This window comes from Hemitrygon akajei, chromosome 1 (assembly GCF_048418815.1).
Source record: "Hemitrygon akajei chromosome 1, sHemAka1.3, whole genome shotgun sequence".
In the NCBI taxonomy this organism is placed as follows: Eukaryota; Metazoa; Chordata; class Chondrichthyes; order Myliobatiformes; family Dasyatidae; genus Hemitrygon; species Hemitrygon akajei.
This window is the reverse complement of record NC_133124.1, coordinates 96,797,064-96,821,681: the sequence shown is the minus strand read 5'-3', so window position 1 is coordinate 96,821,681 and position 24,618 is coordinate 96,797,064. Positions and strand designations below refer to the sequence as shown.

Here is a 24,618-nt window from a genome sequence, read left to right as displayed (position 1 = left end):
GATAAATTAGTAGTACAAAATGCAGAGATTCCTAACACTCAGTGAAAGGGCCATGCTGGTGTGTTTCTGTAGTAAACAAACTGGCTACTCTGTCTCTAACCATCAGTATGGAGCTGCCTGGCTCCCTGGCTCAGATATTTGCTTGATCTGTCTGTTACAGGGGGTAGAATTTGCTCTGATTTCCAGTGACAATTGTTGATGGACCCCAGAGAAGATTTGCTTACCAGCAATATCCCCCTATTCCACAGCATCCCACCTTCTCTCCCCCCCCCAACCCCATCCCACCTTCAAGAAGATCAGTAGCAGGTGTAAGAGGCAATATCTACAGGTTTCTGGAAGTAAAACAGATTCTGTTCTCAAGATCGTGTGGAGATTCTACTTGGGTATCACTGCTGATAGAACAATGTCTGCTCAGGTGGCTGACTAAAGGGAAGTAGTAGCACCTGAGCACAGTTAATAACGACTTATCTGTTGTGTGGATTAGTGACTGAGGAAGGGGATGCTTCCACTTTCTGGAGAAGCTGCCTGGATCACAGGGCAGGATATAGAGCATGTTAATTCTGTAATTCAGTCAGTGGAAACTGAGTGGTTAGGTCTCCATCTTCAAATGCTCATTATGAAATTGCAATGCATACTCGAAGGTCTTGACGAACCAGCAACATATCAGTGGACCTAGGGTTCATCATTTTAAGACTTGCTTTCATTTGGCAACAGCTTCTTTTCTGCACTGTCGTGGTTTTGATTTGTTACCTAACTGAAATTAGAGTGTATTTATTAGTTTCACACTGTAAAGTTCTTTTTTTGAAAAATAATCTAATTTTAAAGGATTCTTTGATCTGTCACATTCATTCTCAAAACTACAGTAAATGTATTGCATATTAATTCTAGGATTGATGCTTACTAAAGTTTCTATGAAAGAATGTGAGTTGCAAGTGTGATCTAAGGTCGTAAATAGTTGGTAATCTTTAGTGCATGATATAAATCAGAAACTTGTTCAGTGGTGATTGTAGAAACAAGGAAACACTCAAAATGATGGAGTAACCTAGCAGACCAGGCAGCACCTATGGAAAAGTGTTAACAGTCAATGTTTGGGGCCAAGATCCTTCTTCATGAAGGGTGTCAGCCTGAAACATTGACTGTTTACACTTTTTCATAGATGCTGCCTGGCCTGCTGAGTTCCTTCAGCAATTTGTGTGCGTTGCTTGGATTTCCAGCATCTGCAGGTTCTCTTTTGGTAAGGAAACACTCATTGGGATTATAATTCTAATTGTTTCTTCTCACCTTGTAGTTTGAATTGCAGTGGATGTTGATTCACTGTGACTCACAACGAGCACATCGTGAATCCTGTACCGAGTTATCCATACAGCAGGTAATATAAAGTCTAGCTCTAATTGCATTCAGCAAATCTGAACACTTCCTGTCCCTTGCTTGACTTTATCGCTCAGTCTTTCTTTCTTCTTTGCTAGCATGTAGACTGTCTATTTTTAGTCCACCTACAGGTATCTACTCTATTTTTGTCCCCCTCTCTTTGTGTTCCTTGTGTCTCCCCCATGTTTCAAAGTATTTAAAAGGGTTCTTAAAGGATTCTACCACCTACAGATTCACTTTCAAGGACTCATGTTCTCAAGAATTTTTTTTATTTGCACAGTTGTCTTCTTTTGCACATCTTTATCAATCTTAGTATGTTTATGTATAATTCTTAATAAATTCTATTGATTTTTTCCTGTAAATGTCTAAGAAAAATAAATATCAAGGTAGTATGTGATAACATATATGTACTTTGATAATAAATTTTCTTTTGAACTTTTGTGTTTATCTTGCACTCTCCTCTTTGAATTTTGTGCGTGTGAGATTCCTCCCACTTTTTCTTATATTTGGAAATATTGACAAGGGCAGATTATTATCATCTAGAATATTTGGGCTAAATTTTAAATTATATTAGATTGTGAGTCACATAAATCATCATAGAGCTACAATTCAAGAAGAAATAAAATAGATGAGGTTTAGGGACATTGTTGCCATCAATACAAAAATCAATTTTTACAAGTGGAATCTTTTTTTGATGAAAGCATAAAATCTTTGACTTGAAATACCTGGGTCCCTATGATGCATAGGCTTTCATCAATCCCTCTTTGTACTCAATTATGAAAAATGTACAATGACACCAGGAGCATTACTGCCTTATTTCTATCAATAGAAATGCATTGCTTTATAGTCCAGAAAGACTTGTGAAAGGAATTACAAAGATTTAAGAGGTACTATGGTTGGATACTAATTACTGGCATTGCCAGAGACATGAGCGTCGCTTTAAATCAAATCAAATTTGGGCAGTCTCAGTGTCCAAAGTAACTATAAATAACTGGAATGTTAACTGAGAGTCTGGGCTTTTGTCCAGCTTCTGCCCTTCACCAGAGGGCATGCATCATTGCTAATGATGCTCAAAGACACACATAATGCCCCTTTAAACGTTTTCTTCCTAAAATTATCCTGAACTTTGTCCCGTGTGACAAAGTGAAAGAAATTCACAGGAAAACAGGTAATGATATATAAAATTAATTCAAGTATTTTCTAGCTCTTAGAACACCAAGACTTCCCAAACAATTTTATGTGAATTAACTATTCTTGAGGTGTGGTGGTTATTTACTGATCTTGAATATATAGTAACTCCAGATTATTCTTTAATTTTTCTTCACATTTTGCTTCTCCACATTGCATGGCAATGATGTCACAGTGTGAGTCCATGGGTAAGAGTCAATTTACACCACCTCATTGAAGAATCTACTATTAATCTGTTGTTCAGAGTAATGAATGCCAGCAGAGTACTCAACCATGATTTTCATAATGTCCTTTCACATATTGTTATTGAAACTTACCAGACAGCAATCAAGAACAGCCATTGTTACTTATTTTTATTTCGGCGATTCTGAGTAATTTGCTAGCAGCATTTTGATAATTTCCTTTGAAATCAGGAGCCTATCACACCAGCTTTCCTGTTCTGTATGACTCATTTTGATACTTGGTAGTGAATTTAAACACAGAGCTACTGAGGGAGTTGATTATTCCATTTGTCCTGCTTTGGTCAGGTTTAATGTGAAAGGGTAGATACAAACTAGTAAGCTACTGTCTCCATGACGTCACTTCCATCTTCTGTAGTTTAATTTCTTGTCAATGACACCACTTTTCATTAACAGTTCTCCATTTTTCAATGACTTTATTTCCTTATCTTGCGTAATCTTCTTCTTAAAATCAGTGATTCTTACCACAAGTATACTCTTACTGGATTAAATTAAATAACCCACCTTATTCACATTAAGACGCTGAGCGTTATCAGAGACACTGTGGCTGGTCTGGGTGACAAGTCTTTATATGATATTGAATGGCAAATCACTGCAAATTCCTTAAATTCCATGAGGATACAATAGTTAACTAACTCAGAATTTAACCTGAGATCACCTGTGGCTCAGTTCATCACTGAATGAGCATTTTGTTGACTTTATTTAACTGGAAATTATCCGGTTCATAATGTTTATGTGCTGGTGTGAAAAGGATGAACTCCTACTCTGAAATGATTCCCTTCAAGTTCTTTCAAATTAACGTAAATAACTCTTGATTCATTATCCTTGAAAATTAAAATTCAGCTTATGGAATCACGTTACCAGAAAAATGACAGGTGACTGAGTACTGAAGCCCTTTTCTACCAGTGAATGATATCATTAAAGGGGCAAGGAAGCTGAGTGCATTCATTTTTTATGGAAAGTCTCTAAGTCTCAGTTATGTAGGCATTACCCTTAACTTGGGAGGATCTCGTATCTGAATATCGGGCAGATAGATCTAATAATGAAGAGCAGGTGCTTCAAGTCACTCACATCATTACTTAGAAATATATTGCTAAGCCTTCTTCATTGTTGATCTTGAAACTCATTAACTAATAACACCGAAGAACATTGAAATGGCTCATTTCACGAAGGCAACTCACCATAACTTTATCAAAGGAATTGGTGGATGCAGATTAAAAACTTGCCTTGCTAGATTGTCCATCTTCATGAATACATCAAGAAACTGTTCAACAAATGAGTGTACTTACTCAGAGCTAGCTGTTGCCATTTCTGTAGTTTCTCACTTGAATTATTGTTGGTCATTGTGGAAACACTAAGAACACACAGAGTGACTTGGAGTTTCGTATTAAGAGTTTATTAGCATGATATCAGGGAGAGTCTGCAGCAGTCTCTGCTGCCACCAGAACTCTGATTTTTAGAATGTACAGAGCTCATATTTATACAGCAGGACAAACAACTTCACATAACTTTGTTTGGCATCCCACAGTCAGTACATGATCAATTGTTTAAAAGACATGTCAGTTATCTCTCAGCATGAGTCTAACAGTTCTTCATACTTCCTGTTATCAGGACTCATAATTTACCCCCAGACACAACCTCCCTCCTGGTTCTAGCGGCTAGTATCTTATTTATTGGTGTTCCTGGTACTGCGCTTATCATCCAAGGTTATTCTCAACACGCACCAGCAGTTCCAGAATGGTCAAGTGTCCTATCATACACTAGTTTTAACTAGTTTTATGCAAATGATCAGATACTCAAAATAAATAGTTGTTGACAGTATCTTTGTATAAAATTGACCAACTAAATTGCACAAGGCATTATTTCTGTCAACGAGCAAATATATGTAACATGACTACATGTCTTCATGAGAAACTATTACAAAAAAAGTTTCCAAGAACCCAGTTGGTATATCGAGTATCACTCTTCAAAAGATTCCATTGAGAATAATTGGAGGTGGGAACTGTGAAGAGGTGGGAGAATAAGAAAGATCTAAGTACTTTGTAGGGTAATCAGATTATAAATTGGTTCTTGTTTTCAGTTTCTGCCATCATAACTATACTTCGTAATTTTTCTTTAATGTCCCAAGTATTTGTTACTTGCACATTTAAGATGGTACTAAATTTAAATTTTTTTCATTTTTTCCTTCTCAGAGAATTATTCCTAATTCTGAGGTATTCTATAACTCCTTCTAATGGATGCAGCTGACAATTTTAAGGGCATTTAGAATCAGTGTTTAATATGTTATAGTATCACAATTTATGCACAAATCAATAGAATAGAATGCATGCAAAATATTTGGTAAAATTCCATTTAAAAACTTAATTAGTTTATTTGCATGTGCTGTATGTGTCATAAATTTAGATTCAAGAGACAGTATCAATCTCTTTGAATTTTACTTTTGGTTTATTAAAAAGATTAATATGGTTGCAGCAATATTATAATATAATTTGAAACATGGTTGTAAGGGGACATTGCTTTGTGGATCCAGAACTGGCATGCCTACAGAAGGCAAAGAGTGGTTGTAGACATGTCATATTCTGTATAGGGGTCAGTCACCAGTAGAGTGCCTCAGAGTTCTATTCCGGGACCCCTACTCTTTGTTATTTTTATAAATTACCTGGATGAGGAAGTGGAGGGATGGCTTAGTAACTTTACTGATGAAACAAAGGTTGTGGGTGTTGTGGATAGTGTGGAGGGCTGTCAGAGGTTACAGCTGGACATAGATGCAAAACTGGGCTGAGAAGTGGCAGGTGGAGTTCAACCCAGATAAGTGTGAGGATGTTCATTCTGGTAGGTCAAATATGATGGCAGAGTTTAGCATTACTGGTAAGACTCTTGGCAGTGTGGAGGATCAGAGGGATCTTGGTGTCTGAGTCCGTAGGACGCTCAAAGCTGCTACGCAGGTTGACTCTGTGGTTAAGAAGGCATATGGTGCATTGACCTTCATCAATCGTGGGATTGATTTTAAGAGCTCAGAGGTAATGTTGCAGCTATATGGGACCCTGGACAGACCCCATTTGGAGTGCTGTGCTCAAATCTGTTGTCTCATTACAGGAAGGATGTGGAAACCATAGAAAGGGTGCAGAGGAGATTTACAAGGATGTTGCCTGGATTGGGGAGCGTGCCTTATGAGAATAGGATGAATGAACTCGGCCTTTTTTCCTTGGAGCAACGGAGGATGAGAGATGACCTGACAGAGGTGTATAAGATGATGAGAGGCATTGATCGTGTTGGTAGTCAGAGGCTTTTTCCCAGGGCTGAAATGGCTAACATGAGAGGGCATAGTTTTAAGGTGCTTGGAAGTAGGTACAGAGGAGATGTCAGGGGTAACTTTTTTACGCAGAGAGTGGTGAGTGCATGGAATGGGCTGCCGGTGGTGGAAGTGGAAACAATAGATTCTTTTAAGAGACTCCTGGATAGGTACATGGAGCTTAGCAAAATGGTGGGCTGTGGGTAAACCTAGGTAAATTATAAGGTAAGGACTTGTTCAGCACAGCTTTGTGGGCTGAAGGGCCTGTATTGTGCTGTAGGTTTTCTCTGTTTCTATTACTTGTATGTCTTCAAGATGCATTTTCAACCAGTGGTTCTATGGAAAATAATCTGAGGGAATTCCCAGTGGTGTAAGGAAAATGGGAATCCAATTTAGAAAAGTGATCAAAAACTCATAAAAAGGCGAGGCTCTGTTTTGTGGAAGAAAGAGGTGATAATTTAGTAAATTTTGACTGGTTCAAGCCCTAATTGAGGTAGATTTGCATGATGTTGCAGATGGAAATTTTGAGGAAGGTACAGGTGGCTCGCAGGAGGTTATTAAGATCAATATCTGAATAATAATTAGAATCAAGTTTAATATCACTGTCATTATGTCGTGAAGCTTGTTCACAAATGAGGGCAAATGAGATTCTAAGTAGATTTTAAAGCAGTCTCGGCCCAAAACGTCGACAGTGCTTCTCCCTATAGATGCTGCCTGGCTTGCTGTGTTCCACCAGCATGTTGTGTATGGGGTCATATATAAAATTGGCAGTTCAAGAAATGAGTGCTTTGAGTGTTCCTGCCCAGCAGGTTTATTTCATCCTATCCTTTGTTTGTGTTAATAATTTTCTCTCCCAACCAAAGCCACACCAATTTCTAAGATGCTTTGAACTCCAAGGTCCTGTTGAAGCCAAGTGAACATTCATTAGATACTGCCAGGGGCACTGCAAACCCTGCTGCTGAGCTTGTGCACTATGGACCTGAGTATTGCTGGATCTGGAGATGATATTGTCCAGCAGGGTCTTCAAAATCATGAATGAGGCAAAAACCTTATGGTTCAGCTGTTCTAACAGTTGGTGATTACTGTACAGTTCAGACAGTGTCAGCTTGAAACAGCAGGGCAAGTAAGAAGTAATGAGAGCAAGTAGCAGCAAGTAAGAAGTAAAGAGAAAAGTCAAGAAACAAAGGGCTGGACCCCTCCTTGTGCTTGAAGCTGGCTAGATAAAGCAGTTTTCTCTGATGAGAACACTAAAGCAACAAGGGCCGTCTTAATTTATGCTGCCATGAGATTTCAGGTTGATAAAGAAACTACAGAAGAAAAGAATGAACTATATCAAATTACTGAAAATCTACTGAGAATTTACAAACTGCTGATCATACAAACATATTAGCAAGTGTAAAGACATTTACAAGATAAATGAAAATTTAGATAAGCACATGAAGGACAGAAAAATGGAAGGCTTAGGAGGGAAAATTTGGATTAATCTTAGAGTAGGTTAACGTTCAGTTCAATATTCTGGGCCATAGGGCTTGTACTGTGCTGTAATGCTCTATGTTCTAAATAGCAATTTAGACCCTAAGCTCATGATGTAGAAAAATCATGACTCAAGTCCATGATCAACAGCAGATTAAGTGTGTCACAATATTTTGTACAGATCAAGGCAAATAATGATGCCTAGTTCATAGCTGGTAAGTTCTTTGATCAGGGCAGTGCTGGCTATGATGTTTGAATCTCCAGGCATAGCTCTGATAATTTTGATTCTATATGGATTAGGACAATTAAATCTTTGAGTCAAGTCCTATCTGTGGTTCAAGTCAGTATAGTGTCATCACCTTGGGCTTTACTTTAGAGTTAGAAGGTCTGACACAACCTCTTTAGCAACTTGGCATTCTCCTTCTTTAATTGGTTGAGGACTGTCAAGATCTGATGTAAAGGAATGGAATTTGTAATATAGGAAAAAATGTATTTTGAACATAAGTGACATTTTTTGCTTAGTGAGTGTAAAGTGAAATGAGACAAAAAAGACATTCCATATAGAGAAACTAAGCACTTCTCCTCCAGCACTGACCTTTTCCCCTTCTCATTGTTGCTCGGACACCCTCTAGAATTCACTTACTGAGTCAGGCAGCATCTACAGAAGAGAAACAGTCAACTTTTCAGGTCAAACACGCATTGTCAGAACAATTGTCCTGAAATGTTCTCAGACTAAGACACAAGCCCTGTTTCTTTCTACTGCCCGTGCTGCCTCTCCCTTGCGTGATTCCATCGTTTCATATTTCCCGCATTAGCAGCAGTTTTCTCAGTTCCAGCATTTGCAGTTTTCTTTTTGGATTTCACTCTCTAGAAACTGGGGTAAAGGTATGTTCTACCTCCTCTGGTTGCTACCTGTTGCTTTCAGTCATGTGTTGTCTTCTATTACAAGGAGGCTTAAAGGTAACGGAGAACCTTGTGGAAGATTTGCAGATTGTGGCCACTGTAGAACCCACGCAGGAGGAAACAAGTGTTTAATGTAATGTAGTACACAGAGTATTATAGTTAACAAAAGGTTCTGGCTCAACAAGCCTGTGTAGCCTAATTTCATCCATGAGACCAAGTAACTCCATGTTTTGGGAACGTGGGAGAAATTGGAGCATCTACCGTTTGTAGAAGAAACACACGTGGTCACAGTCAAAACATACAAATTCCTTTACAGACAGTGACGGGAATTGAACCCAGGTTGCTGGTGCTGTAATAGTGGTGTGCTAACCACTGTGCTACCATGCCACCCCCCAGAGGTACACTGTAGCTCTCCTATTGCAAGTACCTTTCTTCTAAAGGGCTCATATTTTGCTCAATGGCCTTTGATTTCCAGTGAAGTTAAAATTTATAGCTAGGTATGCAGATATAAGTAGATCAACAGTGAAGTGGACAAAAGTAAAGGCCCCGATATTGTTTGTGGTGGTGATGAAGGCTTATTATGAAGAGCCAATGCAATCTTGAAGCAGGCCACACCTGAAGAGTGGCAGCTCTCAGCTCTTACTTGCAGGGTCTAATCTCAACCCCAGAGGGAATGTCTAATTTGTGGTCTAGGTATGGCACCCAGTGTGATTATCAGCTTCTAAGAAGGAAGTCAGTTCAATGAAATATAGAAACATAGAAACCCTGCAGTGCAATACAGGCCCTTCAAAATTACCTAGGGTTACTCATAGCCCTCTATGGGAAAACATTTTTTCTTCTCCTGGTCCAGAAGCTTACTTTTTAAATGTGATGTTTTGATCTGACCCTGATATATTGATTTGTTGAGTTGAATTTGTTCCAATGAAGTGAGATAGAGAATGAAAGTTGCACATTTACAGGAGGACTGCATGTTGAGGAGTAGGATCACAAGTGAAGATTTCAACTTGGTCAAGCATTTCATGTTGGGTATGTTCTTATCCAACAAGATAACGTGCTGTCAGGTACAGGAATACAAACAAAATACAATTTTTTGTTGTCATACAGAATATATGTCCATGTAAAATATATTTTCACAATATTCATGTTTGTGCACATGTACATAAATACATTGCAGTGTAAAAGATTGGCTAAAATATTATCAGGAAACTCTGCAGATAATGCAAGCTAAGCAAATTCTTGTGTATAAAGAAAAAAGAGCAAGAGGTGAGGTGCTGTCTTTGAGTAGTTGCATGCTTCTCTGTATATTAGTAGAATTAAGTTTTGAACAGAATGATCTGAAATGCTTGAAGAAATGCTGTCAGTAATTGCAGCATTTTAATTTAATTTCTACTTTACTAATTCCCAGTGACAATTTCATGAGTGGCACCAAGTTTTGTTTAGTAATCACTTATGTTTCAAAAGAAAGTAAAAGCTAATTTTGGTGAGGATTACAATGCCTTTGGGGTTTAAATGAAATACTTTGCAGTATCTATGAGTAGTTGCCTTTTTCGCAATCTTCTCATTTTCTCCCTTTAGCTGCTGAACCATTGGAGTCAATGGACTCACATTCACAGGCATCCCTGCATCATCTTGTCCAATTAACCGATATTTAGCACAGCTTGTTGGTATGCTGCAGGAGAAACTCACTGCTGGTTTGTGGACTTCTGATGAGTAATTTTAACAAACTGAAATTTGGCTGATTTTTCTGATGGACAGTATTCCCAGAAAAGCTGAAGTAAAAATCCCAGCCTGAAGTTCAACAAGAGGAAAAAAAACAATTGTGCATTCACAATATATATATGGAAGTGTCATTCTTTTATTTTGAGAGGAAATAAAGAATCAAATGCATTTCATTGGGCCGATGATTCAAGCCTCATGTCTGAAATTTGGTTTGTGCTTACAGTGGAGTTTACAGTGCTGGAATAAGACTCTTGTGGTGTGAAATTGTTCTGAAAGATTCCATGCTTAGTTTTTGAAGAGCAGTGGAGTTATCTCCACCATCCTGGCCAAATTTCTCTACCAACCAACATTAACTCGGGCAATCTGGGGAAGATCACTTAGCTGCAAAGTTCCCTGTGCTACAGTGACAATTCAGCATTGGATACAAAGCATTTTGGGATGTCCTGAGTTTGTTATATTTAAGATTTTCTCTGGAAATTCTCTGGTAATATATAAATATTTAAAATCCTCAATCTATCCTTCCTTAGAAACAGAAAGTTGATGATAAATAGGGAAATAGACGTGCTCATGTGAAAGTGAAATTGAAATTCAAAAGCTGTGATAAGGGCCTGGAAATGAGATTTATGCTTCACCCTAGATATCAATGCAGGAAAAAAAATTGCAACTTAGGTGTAATGGAAGTTATCAGTTTGCCATTATCTGCTTTGCACTTTTATCAATGTGTAACATCACTCTAATTTATACTTGCATATAAAGAACTCCTCAATTGCTTTTGATACACTGTAGTCTACTTAAGAAGATAAGCAACTAATCTATTCCCTTAGTGAGATGATCTCTTCCCACTGCTACCATGCATCTGTTGTAAATTTTCCTTTCTATGAAAAATAAACTTTTTTTTCACTTCAGACTGTTTGGTCTTGTGGAGCATATCTTTCTTCCAGGGTCGATAAGTAAACATGCAAATAATGGAAGTTTTTTAAAAGAATGAGTTGCTTCCTTCTAAAATTCCTGTAAAGTAATGCAAACATTACTTACTTCAATCCTTAATTCTTAATCAGCATCATTTGGAAAAATCATGGAAATTTTTGATTAAATGTGAGAAGTTTAGAAAGGAGAAGTCATAAGTAGAATTTTTAATTTTACGCTGACTATACGTTTTTTCTCTCATAGATGCTGCCTAGTCTGCTGAGTTCCTTCAGCATTTTGTTTGTGTGTCTTGGTTTTCCAGCGTCTGCAGATTTTCTTTTGTTTTTTTAAATTGAAATTAATTATGTACAATTGGATGCACAGTTATAAGCATGAGATGAAAAGGAAGAAGCTACTAAAACTACTGAATTTATCCAAATGTTCCATTTTAATTGTCTCATGGAAGTTCTTTTCAAATTTTATCTTACTGTTTGCCACATTAAGTGCTGGTGAATTAAATGGGTCTCGTATAGCTTTAGGAAAATGAGAATGAAATTCTTAAGGTAAGCTCAAAGGAACAGAATACTCAGTGACTTTATAATTGAGGAACTGAGGGCATTTCTTCAAGTTCACTATTAAACATTTTCCCAAATATGGACTGATGAATTGATCATACTTTTCAATTGTAGTATGCTGTCTGGGGTAGATTTTCTGGCAACTTATTCCTCTTAGAACATACCATTTTACTAATTATTACTGATGTGTTTATTTTTATTAGCCTGATTTTGGTTTCAGAGGTCCAAGGCCTGATTATGAAAAACCAAGCATGATTGGTCCAATGGGTCCTCCAGGTCCTGCTGGACCACCAGGTTCTCCTGGTTTACCAGGCCCTTCAGGATCTCCAGGGATTGCAGGATCACATGGGCTGGATGGAAAAGATGGAGCTGATGTAAGTCTTCACAGCTTATTTATTCCACATGGCCAGTTGGACTGCTTCGGCTAAGAACAATGCAGCTTTGTAAGTTCTTCTAGAATTGATGCCACAAATTCAGAATCAGAATTGTTTATTATCACTAGCATATGTCATGAAATAAGTTGTTTTGTGGCAGCAGTAGAGTGCAATACATAAAATACTGCAGGTTACAGTAAGAAATATGAAAATATTGCACAAAGAGCTCAAAACACTGAGATAATGTTCTTGCTTTTGTGGACTTTCAGAAATCTGATGGTGGAGGGGAAAAGGCTGTTCCTAAGATATTGATTGTCCGTCTTTTCAAAGAACAAATGTTATTCAGTAAGCTTGGTATAGATGTTTAAACTTATTTTCTCTCATAGCAAGTCAGTGTAAGATTCTGAAATACCTGCCCTTGCTATAAGCTAGTTGTTAGATTGTAGATTCAGCAATAATGACATAAAAGCTTGATCAAGTCTCCAAAACTGGTTTAATACATTTGTCCTTTGTGCATTCATTGAGAATGCAGCTTGTAATTCCTGATTCATGCATTGTCAAGGGACATTCCATTTGGCGTACCTGTGAACAAAGACTAGAAATAGGCTGTTGAACTCCCTGGGACAGTGTTCCCATTTAACAGCATTTCTTCCCCTCAGAATTACAAAAGCTTATCAGAGTCTGAAAATCCCATTTGACCCTGTATCCCCAAGAGAAGTAAGCTTCAAACATATATCACCTGTTACATAATACACAATGCAGTATCACCTGACTACTAGATGGCCATTAGATGGTTCTAATTTTAAGATTATATGACCATTTTATGGAAGGTTTGCAGTTCTTGAGCCTCATTTGCAAATTAATTAGATTGCAGCTTGTGCACTGCCTCAAGCACATGTTGCCTTAATTTCAATCTTTTAACCTGGGTTCAAAATTAACTCTAAAGATAGAAACAAATATCTAGGAAATGCTGTGTGCTTATTGAAAAAATAACTATGTCCAATTTTCATTTTAAAGGGAGGAATGGGCCTTCCTGGTCAGCCAGGTCTTCCAGTAAGTACTGATTGTTTTCTAGAGTAATTTGGTTAGCTGGGAATGTGTAGAGTCTTCTATAAATAACCGGAGTAAAATCAGTGAAGCCAGATAAATTCTGCACCACACTGTAGGAGATGTCATGAGGTGGTGGTGTTTACTACCCTTCCTGCTGCAAGTTTTTCCTCTAAAACTTAAAATGAATTCCAGCAATCTTTGTGTATATTATAATTTTCCTTGCCAATGTCAGTAAGGTTTTGAGAGTGAATTCAACAGAATTCTATTTTATTTATGTGAGAATTTGGGTCTGTTAACCTTATAGATTTGTGTTTCAACAGGAAAGAAATAACTGCAAAATGTAAAAGACCAAGGTCCAGCTAAATTAGTTTCTGCCATCCTGTTGGTCACACAATACAGTGATAATGGAATTGTAGATCAGTGTGAAGAGTAAATACAGAAAGTGCAGGAAGCCATCTGTAAAACAGTTTACCATTTCAGATAAACAAGTTTGCATAATCTGAAACATTAAGTTTGTTCTCTATCCAGAGAAGTTGCCTGACCTGCTACAGATTTTCATTGTTTTCTGTCTTTATTGTTTATTCTTCTCTTGTATATCTCTTTCAAATTGTCTGTGGCAGATTAAGTTGTGGGGAGTGGATTGGAAACTTCCCTGAGAGTTTATTTGCACCCCAAGCATGGATGTTTATGGAGCATTGGTAGATTTGAGATTATTGTGGTGCAGTTTGTAGACCTACTGCCTCAGCTCCTGTGCTTGGGTTTGTTTCCTCTGGGTGCTCCACTTTCATCCCATGTATGGGTTGGTCAATTACATGGTCCCTCGAGGTTGACCTAAATGTATGCAGATGAGTGGTTCCCTGTAAGGGAGGAAAGAATAGGATGAGTTGGGGTAGGATTTGTATAAAAATACTTCTGTCTCATAAGATGTCTGAGCTCAAGAACTTTTCACAATTCAAGGCATTTTTGTGTAGCTTTGATGAGGAAAATTTCTCATTATGTGCTTATCCTCCAGCTTTACAAAGTTCAAACCACAAGACTCATGATACCTCCAGTATGCCTGGTTAAAAGCCAATTCATGACATCTTCTAAAAAAAGATTAATTGTTAAATACTGTGAGCTGTTGGTAGTTATGATTAATTTGTTTGTACCCTGTTTTAAATTAAATTCTGCAATACAATAATAATTTACAATGAAAGCAAGTTCATAAGCATACTGTTATCCATTATAATTGAGGCACTTTCTGAAGCAATGTGTTGAAATACCTTGTGTTTGATTTTGGCTTCTCACCAAAGATAATGCATTGGGTACGGATGTTGAAAAGAGGTAAAACTAATATATTATACGTGGAAATCAATAAAACTAGCTTTATTGGTTTTGCTTTTTTTTTCAGAAATTTTGATGCCCAATGTTCTTTCTTTTCAATATGACATAATGCAAAATGGGAATAAATTAGAGGTGGCTATTTTTGCCGATCTCTCTCGTTATTCACAATAAAAATAAACATCTTTGTAAAACAATTGCCATGTTGTTTCCTTTTTTAAAATTCATTTTGGGACCTGGGAATTGCTGGGAGGGCTAGTATGAACCTAACTTCCCTTAAGAAGCCTGCTTTTATTTTTAAAATAAAACTAGTCCATTTGGTGGTTCTGCTTCCACCAAGTGATTGGGATGGAAGTTCCAGGATTTAGATCCAATGACGATGAAATATTGGCATTATATTTTCCAGTCACAATGTTGTGTGACTTGAAGAACCTTGAGGTATACACATGCCCTTGTCCTTGGTTTTGGGATTGTGGGTTTTGTGATGTCTAGTAACTCAGTGTATTTTGTAGATGATACACACTGCAGCAACTGTGGGTCAGTGATGGAGGACATAAATGCTCAGAGATGATGGAATACCAGTCAGGCAAACTGCTTCATCCTGGATAATGTTCAGATCTTAAGAATTGCTGGCATTGTACCCATCCAGGCAAATGAGTTTATCGACTGTGGATTTGTTTTCAGACTTGAGGTTTTGTATTCTTTCTGCTTTGTGCTGCAAGGGGAGGGGGTTGGGGGTTGATGTTCTTGTTGCATTTCATGGGTGGACAGGGGGTTTGGGGTCAATGTTTTTGTTCCATTTTGTTCCAGGGGAGGGAGTGTGGGGGGTTGATGATCGGGATGCCATTCTTTTTTGTGTAGGGGGGTGGGTGGGTCTGAATGACTTTCATGTTCTTTCTTTGTTTCGTGGCTATCTGGAGAAGATGAATCTCAGCATTGTATATGGATACATACTTTGATAAAAATAAATGAACCTTTGAAATGGAGAGTTTCTTAAACTTCTGATTTGTTCTTTCTACCAATGGTCATGTTCACAGTAAGTGTAAATCATGATTACAAATAGAATTCCATAGCAAGAAAATGTCCAAATGGAAAATTTGTGAAAGATAGTAGATGATCCAATTGTAGTTGACAAAGCAATACTTCTTAAACAGTCCTCAAGTCTTAGCCTTCCTCTTACCTTTACTTGCATTTCTTGAAATTAATGTTAATTTTGAGGGAGTGCTGATATCTGTGTTACCAGTGAAACACACAGGTAATTCACATTGAAGTTAATTTAATTGTGATAGCCTATATAAGAAATGTGCCAATTTATTCCTTTCAGGGTCAGAAAGGGGAGTGTGGTGATCCGGGGCTCACAGGACCACCTGGAAAAGCTGGCTTTCCAGGGATTAATGTAAGTATTATAAACTATTCTCAGATTCCCCTGTATTATGAGATTTACACAACTAATTTCTGGATTTCTGTCTTATTGGGTATTTTGATTGAATTCATTTCACTATTACATTGTGTGTCATTTGGAAGTCTGTGTAAGAGGTCCATTATTTTTCCTTTGACAATTCCACCTGGAATCTTCTTTTCATTGAGAATCTCCATTTCATTATTCCCTCTGATTACAAATAGTCCTGGCACCTTTTCAAGCACTAGTTGCATAGTGTGATGATATTCTGCTTTCAAAATAAAATATTCAAGGAATATGCTCTTTGCAGGCTGAGCCAGAATTTAATTGCCTGATAGTAGCTGCTCTAGAAAGGTGGTGGTGAGCTGCCTTCATGAACCACTGCAGCCCTTGAGAAGCTTGCAAACCCACAATACTGTTGGGGGGGTGGTTTCCGGGGTTTTGTCCCAGCAACAGTAAAGGTACAGCCACATATTTCGGGCTGGAGTGTGGCTTGGAGAACAACTTCCAGATGGTGATGGTCTCAAGCTTTTGTGATTCCCATTTTATTAGCTGGTAGAGTTTTTTGGTTCAGATGGTGCTGTCTAATAAGTCATTTATAGTATGTATGTGTATATGTATGGTGTGTATGTATATATAGTGTTGGTGCGCAGCCAAGTGGTTAGGGCGGTGGTCTAGTGATCTGAAGGTCGCTAGTTCGAGTCTCAGCTAAGGCAGCATGTTGTGTCCTTGAGCCAAGGCACTTAACCACACATCACTCTGCGACCACACCGGTGCCAAGCTATATCGGCACTTGCCCTTCCCTTGGACAACATTGGTTACATGAAGAAGGGAGACTTGCAGCACGGGCAACTGCCGGTCTGCCATACAACCCTGCCCAGGCCTGTGCCCTGGAAACTTTCCAAGTCGCAAGTCCATGGTCTCTCAAGACTAACAGAGTGAGTGAGTGTGAGTGTGAGTGTGAGTGTGTGTGTGTGTGTGTGTGAAAATGAAATCAGCAGTGCAAAAATTAAAAAAAAATAAAGTTCATGGGTTCAATATCCATTCAGAAAATGTATAGAAGAGAGGAAGAAGCTTTGCTGAGTCACTGAGTTTGTGTTTTCTGTTTCCTGTGCCTCCTTCCTGATGGTAGCAATAAGAAGAGGGCATGCCCTCTCCTTGGGAGATGAGGTCCTTAATGATGGATGCTGGCTTCTTGAGGAATCGGTCCTTGAAAATTTCCTGGGTACTATGGAGGCACGTGCCCATTACCCCCACCCCCCAGTGGTGCAGCCAGTCAAAATGCTCTCCACGGTACATTTGTAGAAACTTGCGAGTGACTTTGGTGACATACCAAATCTCCTCAAACTTCTGATGAAATATAGCTGCTGTCATGTCATCTTTGTAGCTGCATCGATATGTTGGGGCCAGGATAGATCCTCAGAGATATTGACATCCAGAAACTTGAAATTGCTCACCCTTTCCTCTTCCGATCCCTCCTCAAGGGCTGGTGTGTGTTTCTTTGTCTTAACCTTTCTGAACTCCTCAATCAGTTTTTTGGTCTTACTGACATTGAGCGTAATGTTGTTGCTGCAGCATCGCTCTGCTAGCTGATAGATCTTAATTCTCTATGCCTCTCGTCACCATCTGAAATTCTGCCGACAATAGTTGTGTCATCAGCGAATTTATAGATGGCATTTAAGCTGTGGCTAGCCACGCCGTCATGGCTGTAGAGAGAGTAGAGCATTGGGCTAAGCACACATTGCTACGTGTGCTAGTATTGATTGCCAGTGAGGTGGAGATTTTATTTCCTATCCGCACAGAATGTAGTCTTACGGTTAGGAAGTCAAGGATACAGTTGCTGAGGGAGATACAGTGGGCCAGGTTTTGGAGCTTTTCGATCAGCTGTTGCAATGGTTGTGTTCTACGGTGAGCTGCAGTCAATAAGCAGCATCCTGACGTAGGTATTTGTATTGTCCAGGTGTTCCAAGGCCACGTGAAGTGCCAATGCGATTGCATCTGCCGTAGACCTATTGTGGTGATCAGCAAATTGTAGTAAGTCCACGTCCTTGCTGAGATTGGCTATAACCAACCTGTCAAAGCACTTCATCGCCATGGATTACAGTTGTTAAGGCAGCTCACTGTGCTCTTCTTGGACACTGATAAAATTGTTGCCTTTTTGAAGAAGGTGGGAACTTCTGTAGCAGTGAGAAATTGAAATAAAGAGTAAGAGTGGTGGACTAAGCAGACATCTTTGAGGTGTGCCTGAGATGACAGCAATGAGGTGTTATTACTGATCCTTACTGATTTAGTTCTCTCAATAGGATGTTGACAATCTGGTTGCTGATGGAGTTACAGAAGCCTAGTTTTGAAACTTGGTAATTAGATCTAAGGAAATAATGGTGTTGAGTGCAGAGCTGTAATCGATTTAAAAAGGAGCCTGACATTTGTCTTCCAGTTGTCTTGGTTGCCAAGCTCTTGGAAGTTAGGAGATGAATTACTCACTGAGGGATTCCTATCCTCTAACTTGCTCTTTTAGCCACTTTGTTACTTCACTACTCCAAACAGATAGTGGTCAACGCTAACACCCAGAATATTGGTATTGGGATTCAGTGATGTGGATGCTATTGAATATCATGGTGTAATAGCTGAATTATCTCTTGTTAGATATCGTCATTACCCATTGTTTGTTTGGCACAAATGTTACTGCTCACCTAAAATTCTAGGCATGGATATTGTCAATGTCTTGCTGCACTAGGATATGGAGTCAATATTAGGGGAGTCATGAATGATGCTTGAACACAAATGTCCCTATGTGTGATCTTGTGATTGAAGGAAGGTCCCTGAAAGTTGCCTCACAGGTAGATAGGGTAGTTAAGAAAGCTTATGGGGTGTTAGCTTTCATAAGTCGAGGGATAGAGTTTAAGAGACGCGATGTAATGATGCAGCTCTATAAAACTCTATTTAGGCCACACTTGGAGTACTATGTCCAGTTCTGGTCGCCTCAGTATAGGAAGGATGTGGAAGCATTGGAAAGGGTACAGAGGAGATTCACCAGGATGCTGCCTGGTTTAGAGAGTATGGATTATGATCAGAGATTAAAGGAGCTAGGGCTTTATTCTTTGGGAGAGGAGGAGGATGAGAGGAGACATGATAGAGGTATACAAGATATTAAGAAGAATAGACAGAGTGGACAGCCAGCGCCTCTTCCCCAGGGCACCACTGTTCAGTACAAGAAGCCATGGCTTTAAGGTAAGGGGAACGAAGTTCAAGGGGAATATTAGAGGAAGGTTTTTCACTCAGAGTGGTTGGTGCGTGAAATGCACTGCCTGAGTCAGTGGTGGAGGCAGATATACTAGTGAAGTTTAAGAGACTACTAGACAGGTATATGGAAGAATTTAAGGTGTGGGTGTTATATGGGAGGCAGGTTTTGACGGTCGGCACAACATTGTGGGCCGAAGGGCCTGTAATGTGCTGTACTATTCTATGTTCTATGAAAGAGTATCAGAGAATGGCTGGGCTTGGAACGACCATGAGGAACTCCTGCAGAGATGTTCTGTGGCTGTATAATTCCAAACAGAAGTGGATTTTCCTCCTGATTCACATTGACTTCAGTTTAGACATGTCTCCTTAATACAGTAATCAATCAAATATTGTCTTGATGCCAGGGGCAATGACTTTCATTTCATCTTTGGAATTCAGCTCTTGTGCTTCCATGTTTAGATGCAGGCTGTAATGAGGTCAGTAATTCCTGCTTTCTTCAGCGTTCATTCTAGGCAAATAGCATTCCTATCTTTGGGTCTATGGGCTCATCTCAAAAGCTGTTAAAAGTTTTCTTCTCATAGTCAAAGCTTTTCTGATCTTTCATTGACAGCTTTAATCTCTTCTCAAGTATTTTGTCATCATTAGTTTTATTCTTTTATTTTATATTAACCCAAACTTTTTTCACATGATCTTTCTGAATTACAAAGGTTCAAACATCCTCCACATTAAAATGAAAACTCACAATATTACTTTAATCAATATTTCTTGAGACATCAAACTGATGCCTCTCTTGGGTTCTTTAACAAATGAAATACTTTTAAACAGAACTTTTCATTTCTTTGAGGGCCCTGGAATTTACCTTGAATTCCTGTAAAGAGGACAAAGCACAGCTGACAATATACCTCAGCTCCATCTCAAAAAGAGACAAAAGTTCACAAATACAATGACACTATTTGGTGGAAAATTGTGATATTAATGAATTAATTAGTATTTATATAGTCTAACTACTCACCTTACTCTTACTGAAGAAACTGCCTTGTATTGTACCATGGATTTCTTATCTCTGAGTTCAATTAATACACGGAAATTAAATTCTATTTTTTTTTTAAACATTGCCTTTTTATTTCCACTAGGGACGGCCTGGTCCAATTGGACCAATGGGACCAGAAGGCCGAGTGGTAAGTGACAAGAATGACTATGATCAAAATGTATGAAAGGTGCTTTTATTTTTGTTGCTGTTTCAAATTCAGAGTTGTTATACAAACTCAAGGTGGTTTTCTAACATAGACTTGAGGTTGCACACAGCTTATGTGTGAAATCAACAAAGGGAGTGCTTTTGAATATTTGTGCTTGTAAGTAGTGAGGTATCACTGTTCAGTGAATAACAAACTATGCCTGGGCTGAAGATTGGGAAAACCAGTGGTCAGGAACTTGTGCTGTTTTATGACCAGAACTAGGGTTGTGAGTGCATGAATGTTTCAACATATACAAACGAGTAGAAGCTAATGGGGAATTTGTAATATCTATGGAAGTGTTGTCTGTTTTATGTCATTGCAGTTTTAGTATTATTGGGAGTGGCCTTGGTGGCATTTGTGTTTTTTGTTGTCCATGGGAAGTCATGCCCTCATCGCTATTTCATGTTCTTTATGAATATTGAAAGCGTAGCATACTGTATCAGCTAAAAGTGGGTTATACTCTTTCTCAAATTTATGTCCATTATAGAGCTGAAGTGGATGAGAGCCTGAGAAAAGTGCATTGCTCCAACTATAAAACCTGACTGGAAATAAATCTACTCAACTCAAATGTAGACATCAAAATTGCAATATTTGCTTGTTAGCTGGCTCCTTTGTTCTGGAACTTTATGCAGCATTTCACAACCAAAGTCACCAGCAAAACCAAGGACAAATAAGATGGCTCTGAAAAAATATGATCTTTGTATTGGACGTATTTTTTTTTTACTTACACCAATGATTTGGGAAGTAGTAAGTGGAGAATTGCAAATGTTCATGAAAGGAGAAAATTGAATAATTAGGGGGCCGTGTATAAATGAATAAAGAGGATCCTAGAGTCACTTATTTTGCAAACTTCCATCAGCCATTTATTGATTGATGTCATATGCTATCTGCCACATTCAGATACCACCAGATTGAAAATACTATATAGAATAGTGCGATGTTTGTTTCAAGAAAAATGTAACAAAATATCCTCAAGTAAATGCAGAAGATGAATGGTGAAATGGAAATTGGAATAATCACATGGTTTTCAAAAATTTCAAAAAGTAGTTGCTCATAATAAATATTTAAGATTGTTGTGGTAATGTCAAGGCAAATGTCTGGAATTTTTATCAGACCACCTGAAGGAATGTTAGATTCCCAAGTGTCTGAACTTAAATTTCATATTTGATATAATAGTGTTTTGTTATTTCACAGCAAATAGGTAAAATATTTTTAGTTAAGGTTTATTTTGACTGGAGAAGCAGTTAGAGAATTCACTATCTAAAGTTTAAAGGTTGAAAAGATATCAGCCAAGTATCTTGTATCCAATATCTATCCTGTTGCCCCAGTTGGATAGTTGACTGAAATCAAGATGAGCCTTAATTTTCACATGACACTTTCAATGCAATAGAATCATTTGTTGGTGTCATCCAGAAAGAGAACCTTCCATTATTTTACAGATGCTGTCAGTCTTTATCATGTCACTCATGTGGTTGAACATCCAATATGAGACACCACCTTCATAATTACAAAAGAAAATAGGGTAAATAAGGGATGTAATTTACAAGTCTGAATTAAAAAGATTCTTTAGACAATGCTACTGATGTACTGTTGATCAGCACTAATAAGCATTTATTTAAAACTACATGATAATGTCACTTTAAGAAAGGAGGAAGGGGCAGAAAGAAGTTATAGACCAGTTAGCCTGACCTCAGTGGTTGCAAAGATGTTGGAATCAGTTGTTAAAGAGGAGGTATGGACTGTTTGGAGACACGGGACAAGATAGGACAAAGTCAGCACAGTTTCCTTAAGTGAAAATCTTGCCTGATGAACCTGTTGGAATTTCGGGAGATTACATGTATGGTGGATAAAGGGGATGCAGTGGATGTTGTATGTTTGGACTTTCAGAAGGCCTTTGACAAGGTGCCACATATGAGGCTGCTTACCAAGATGAGAGCTCATGGTATTAAAGGAAAGTTACTGGCATGGTTAGAGCATTGGCTAATTGGTAGAAGGCAGCGAGTGGGAATAAAAGGATCCGTTTCTGGTTGGTTGCCAGTGACTAATGGTGTTCCACAGGGGTTGGTGTCGGGACAGCTTTTTATGCTGTATATCAATGATTTAGATGATGGAATAGATTACTTTGCGCCAAGTTTGCAGTTGATATGAAGATTGGTGGAGGGGCAAGTAGTGTTGAGGAAACAGGTAGGCTGAAGAAAGACTTAGATTAGGAGAATGGGTAAGAGAGTGACAAAAGAAATACAATGTTGGAAAATGCATGATCATGCACTTTGGTAGTAGAAATAAATGTGCAGACTATTTTCTAAACGGGGAGAAAATCCAAAATTCTGAATGCAGAGGGACTTAGGAGTCCTTATGCATTACCCACTAAAGGTAAACTTGCAAGTAGAAGGCAAATGCACTGTCAGCATTCATTTCAAGAGGTCTGGAATACATGAGCAGGGATGTGATGCTGAGGTTTTATAAGGTACTGGTAAGGCCTCACCTTGAATATTGTGAACAGTTTTGGGCTCCTTATCTAAGAAAACGTGGGCTGGCATTGGAGAGGGTTCAGAGAAGGTTCACAAGGATGATTCCAGGAATGAAATATCAAATGAGGAAAGTTTAATAGCTCTGGGTCTATGCTCACTGGAATTTAGAAGGATGAGGGGGAATCACACGAATCCTTTCAGATGTTGAAAGGCGTAGACAGAGTAGATGTGGAAAGGATATTTACCATGGTGGGGTAGACTAGGACAAGAGGGCACAGCTTCAGGATAGAGAGGTGCCCATTTAAAACATAGATGCAGAGAAATTTCTTTAGCCAGAGAGTGATAAATTTGTGGAATTTGTTACCACAGGCAGCTGTGGAGGTCAGGTTATTGGTGTATTTAAGGCAGAGCTTGTTAGGTTCTTGATTGGACACAGCATCAAAGGTTGCGGGGAGATGGTCAGAGAATAGGGCTGAGGAGAGGAACAAAGTATCAGCCATGATTGAATGTTGGAGCAGACTCAATGGGCCACATGGCCTTATTCTGCTCCTATGTCTTATGGTCTTATAAACTTATTTAGCTAAAAAATCTGAAGGAGAAAATGCACAAGTAAAACATGGTGCTATACTGGAAACTTTTGCTGTCCTGTCTTGAAATTCTATATTAAATTCATGACATCCATACACAATATCAATTGCTTGCTTCAGTGAACAAAATTGATGTTTTTTGTACCCCACTTTCATTTACCGTTCAACAAGAACAATTTATTCAAAGTTGCTTGTCAGTGCCATCGATTGCTTGGTGATAGTGAGATGTGTTCTTAGTAGGAACCTCTCTTTTTCTATTTATTTTCTCCCTCTACCTCTTTATTTCATACATGTGTATTGATCTAGTTTTCCATGCAACGCCTCATCAACTAATACAGCGACCTCTTTTTGTTGCATATCCTCTGAGGAAGCTCAACAATCACGTCTCATTTAGCCTTTTGAAAAAAAGGTCCACTTTCTCTTACTCTGAAAGGAAATGCACCAAAGTATAGACGCAAAGTTTTATTGTCATGGCCTGAAGGTTATAACTTCAGCACCTCAAAAGTAGCCGGATAAATCATTGATAATCAGCAGGGAGACTCATGAAAATTCTTCTTTCATCTCACTGCAAGTGCCTAGAAGCTGAGCTAATTAACAATTACAACAACATGTTACAGTCTTTGCTCTTTTACCGGATGTTGAACTATATTTTATAATAAGGAAGCTGATGATTTTCAGGCTGCTATTAAACTCATGCTGCGAGAAACTCAAAAGCTCCTAAGGAAATTCTTGAGTCATAATTTCATGGAACTGCGCTTGCTATTTCAAATATAATGAGTCTTTATGACAGATTTCAAAATACATGTTCGTCTGTTAATAGGTTTCCCAAATATTAGTTCTTGTAAAGCTTTCTATTAATGAAATAAGGAATGTTTCTGTTTTGATTCAAATGATGCTGTTTTGATCAAGAAATAATAGAATAGCAATTTAAGTTCACAAAGCAACTTTAAAGTGGCTGAACATCCTCAAACGTTTTACATCCTTCTAGCATTAAAGAGAGCAAGGATTCTCTTTTTTTGGAGTCTGACTGGAAACTGAAAGTAAACTCTCATTTTCAATGGATGCAAATCCAGGAGTTAGAAATGTTATTTTTGTAACTCCAAAAACTAATCAAAAGAAAAATGCACGAGCCCAGGATGACATATATGCTTAGTTTTCACTTTAGTGAAGTGCGTACTTATGAATTGATTGTGTAATGACATATGCCATTCAAGTACTTTGTACTTGTAACCTGTAATAAATTATAAAAATGAATGCTTAATCAAACAATATATTT

The 24,618-nt window shown here is 38.3% G+C and overlaps 1 protein-coding gene across 1 annotated transcript in view; it reads left to right on the top strand.

The window, feature by feature from the left end:
* LOC140737902 (uncharacterized) overlaps positions 1 to 20,922 on the top strand; it is a 53,307-nt gene extending 32,385 nt beyond the window's left edge. Inside the window, exons 5-9 of the mRNA XM_073065125.1 lie at positions 11,884 to 12,037; positions 13,055 to 13,090; positions 15,732 to 15,803; positions 20,183 to 20,227; positions 20,772 to 20,922. Of these exons, the coding sequence (XP_072921226.1) occupies positions 11,884 to 12,037; positions 13,055 to 13,090; positions 15,732 to 15,803; positions 20,183 to 20,227; positions 20,772 to 20,777 (313 nt within the window). The 3' untranslated portion in view covers positions 20,778 to 20,922. The remainder of the gene's footprint in view (positions 1 to 11,883; positions 12,038 to 13,054; positions 13,091 to 15,731; positions 15,804 to 20,182; positions 20,228 to 20,771) is intronic.
* Positions 20,923 to 24,618: the final 3,696 nt, after the last annotated feature.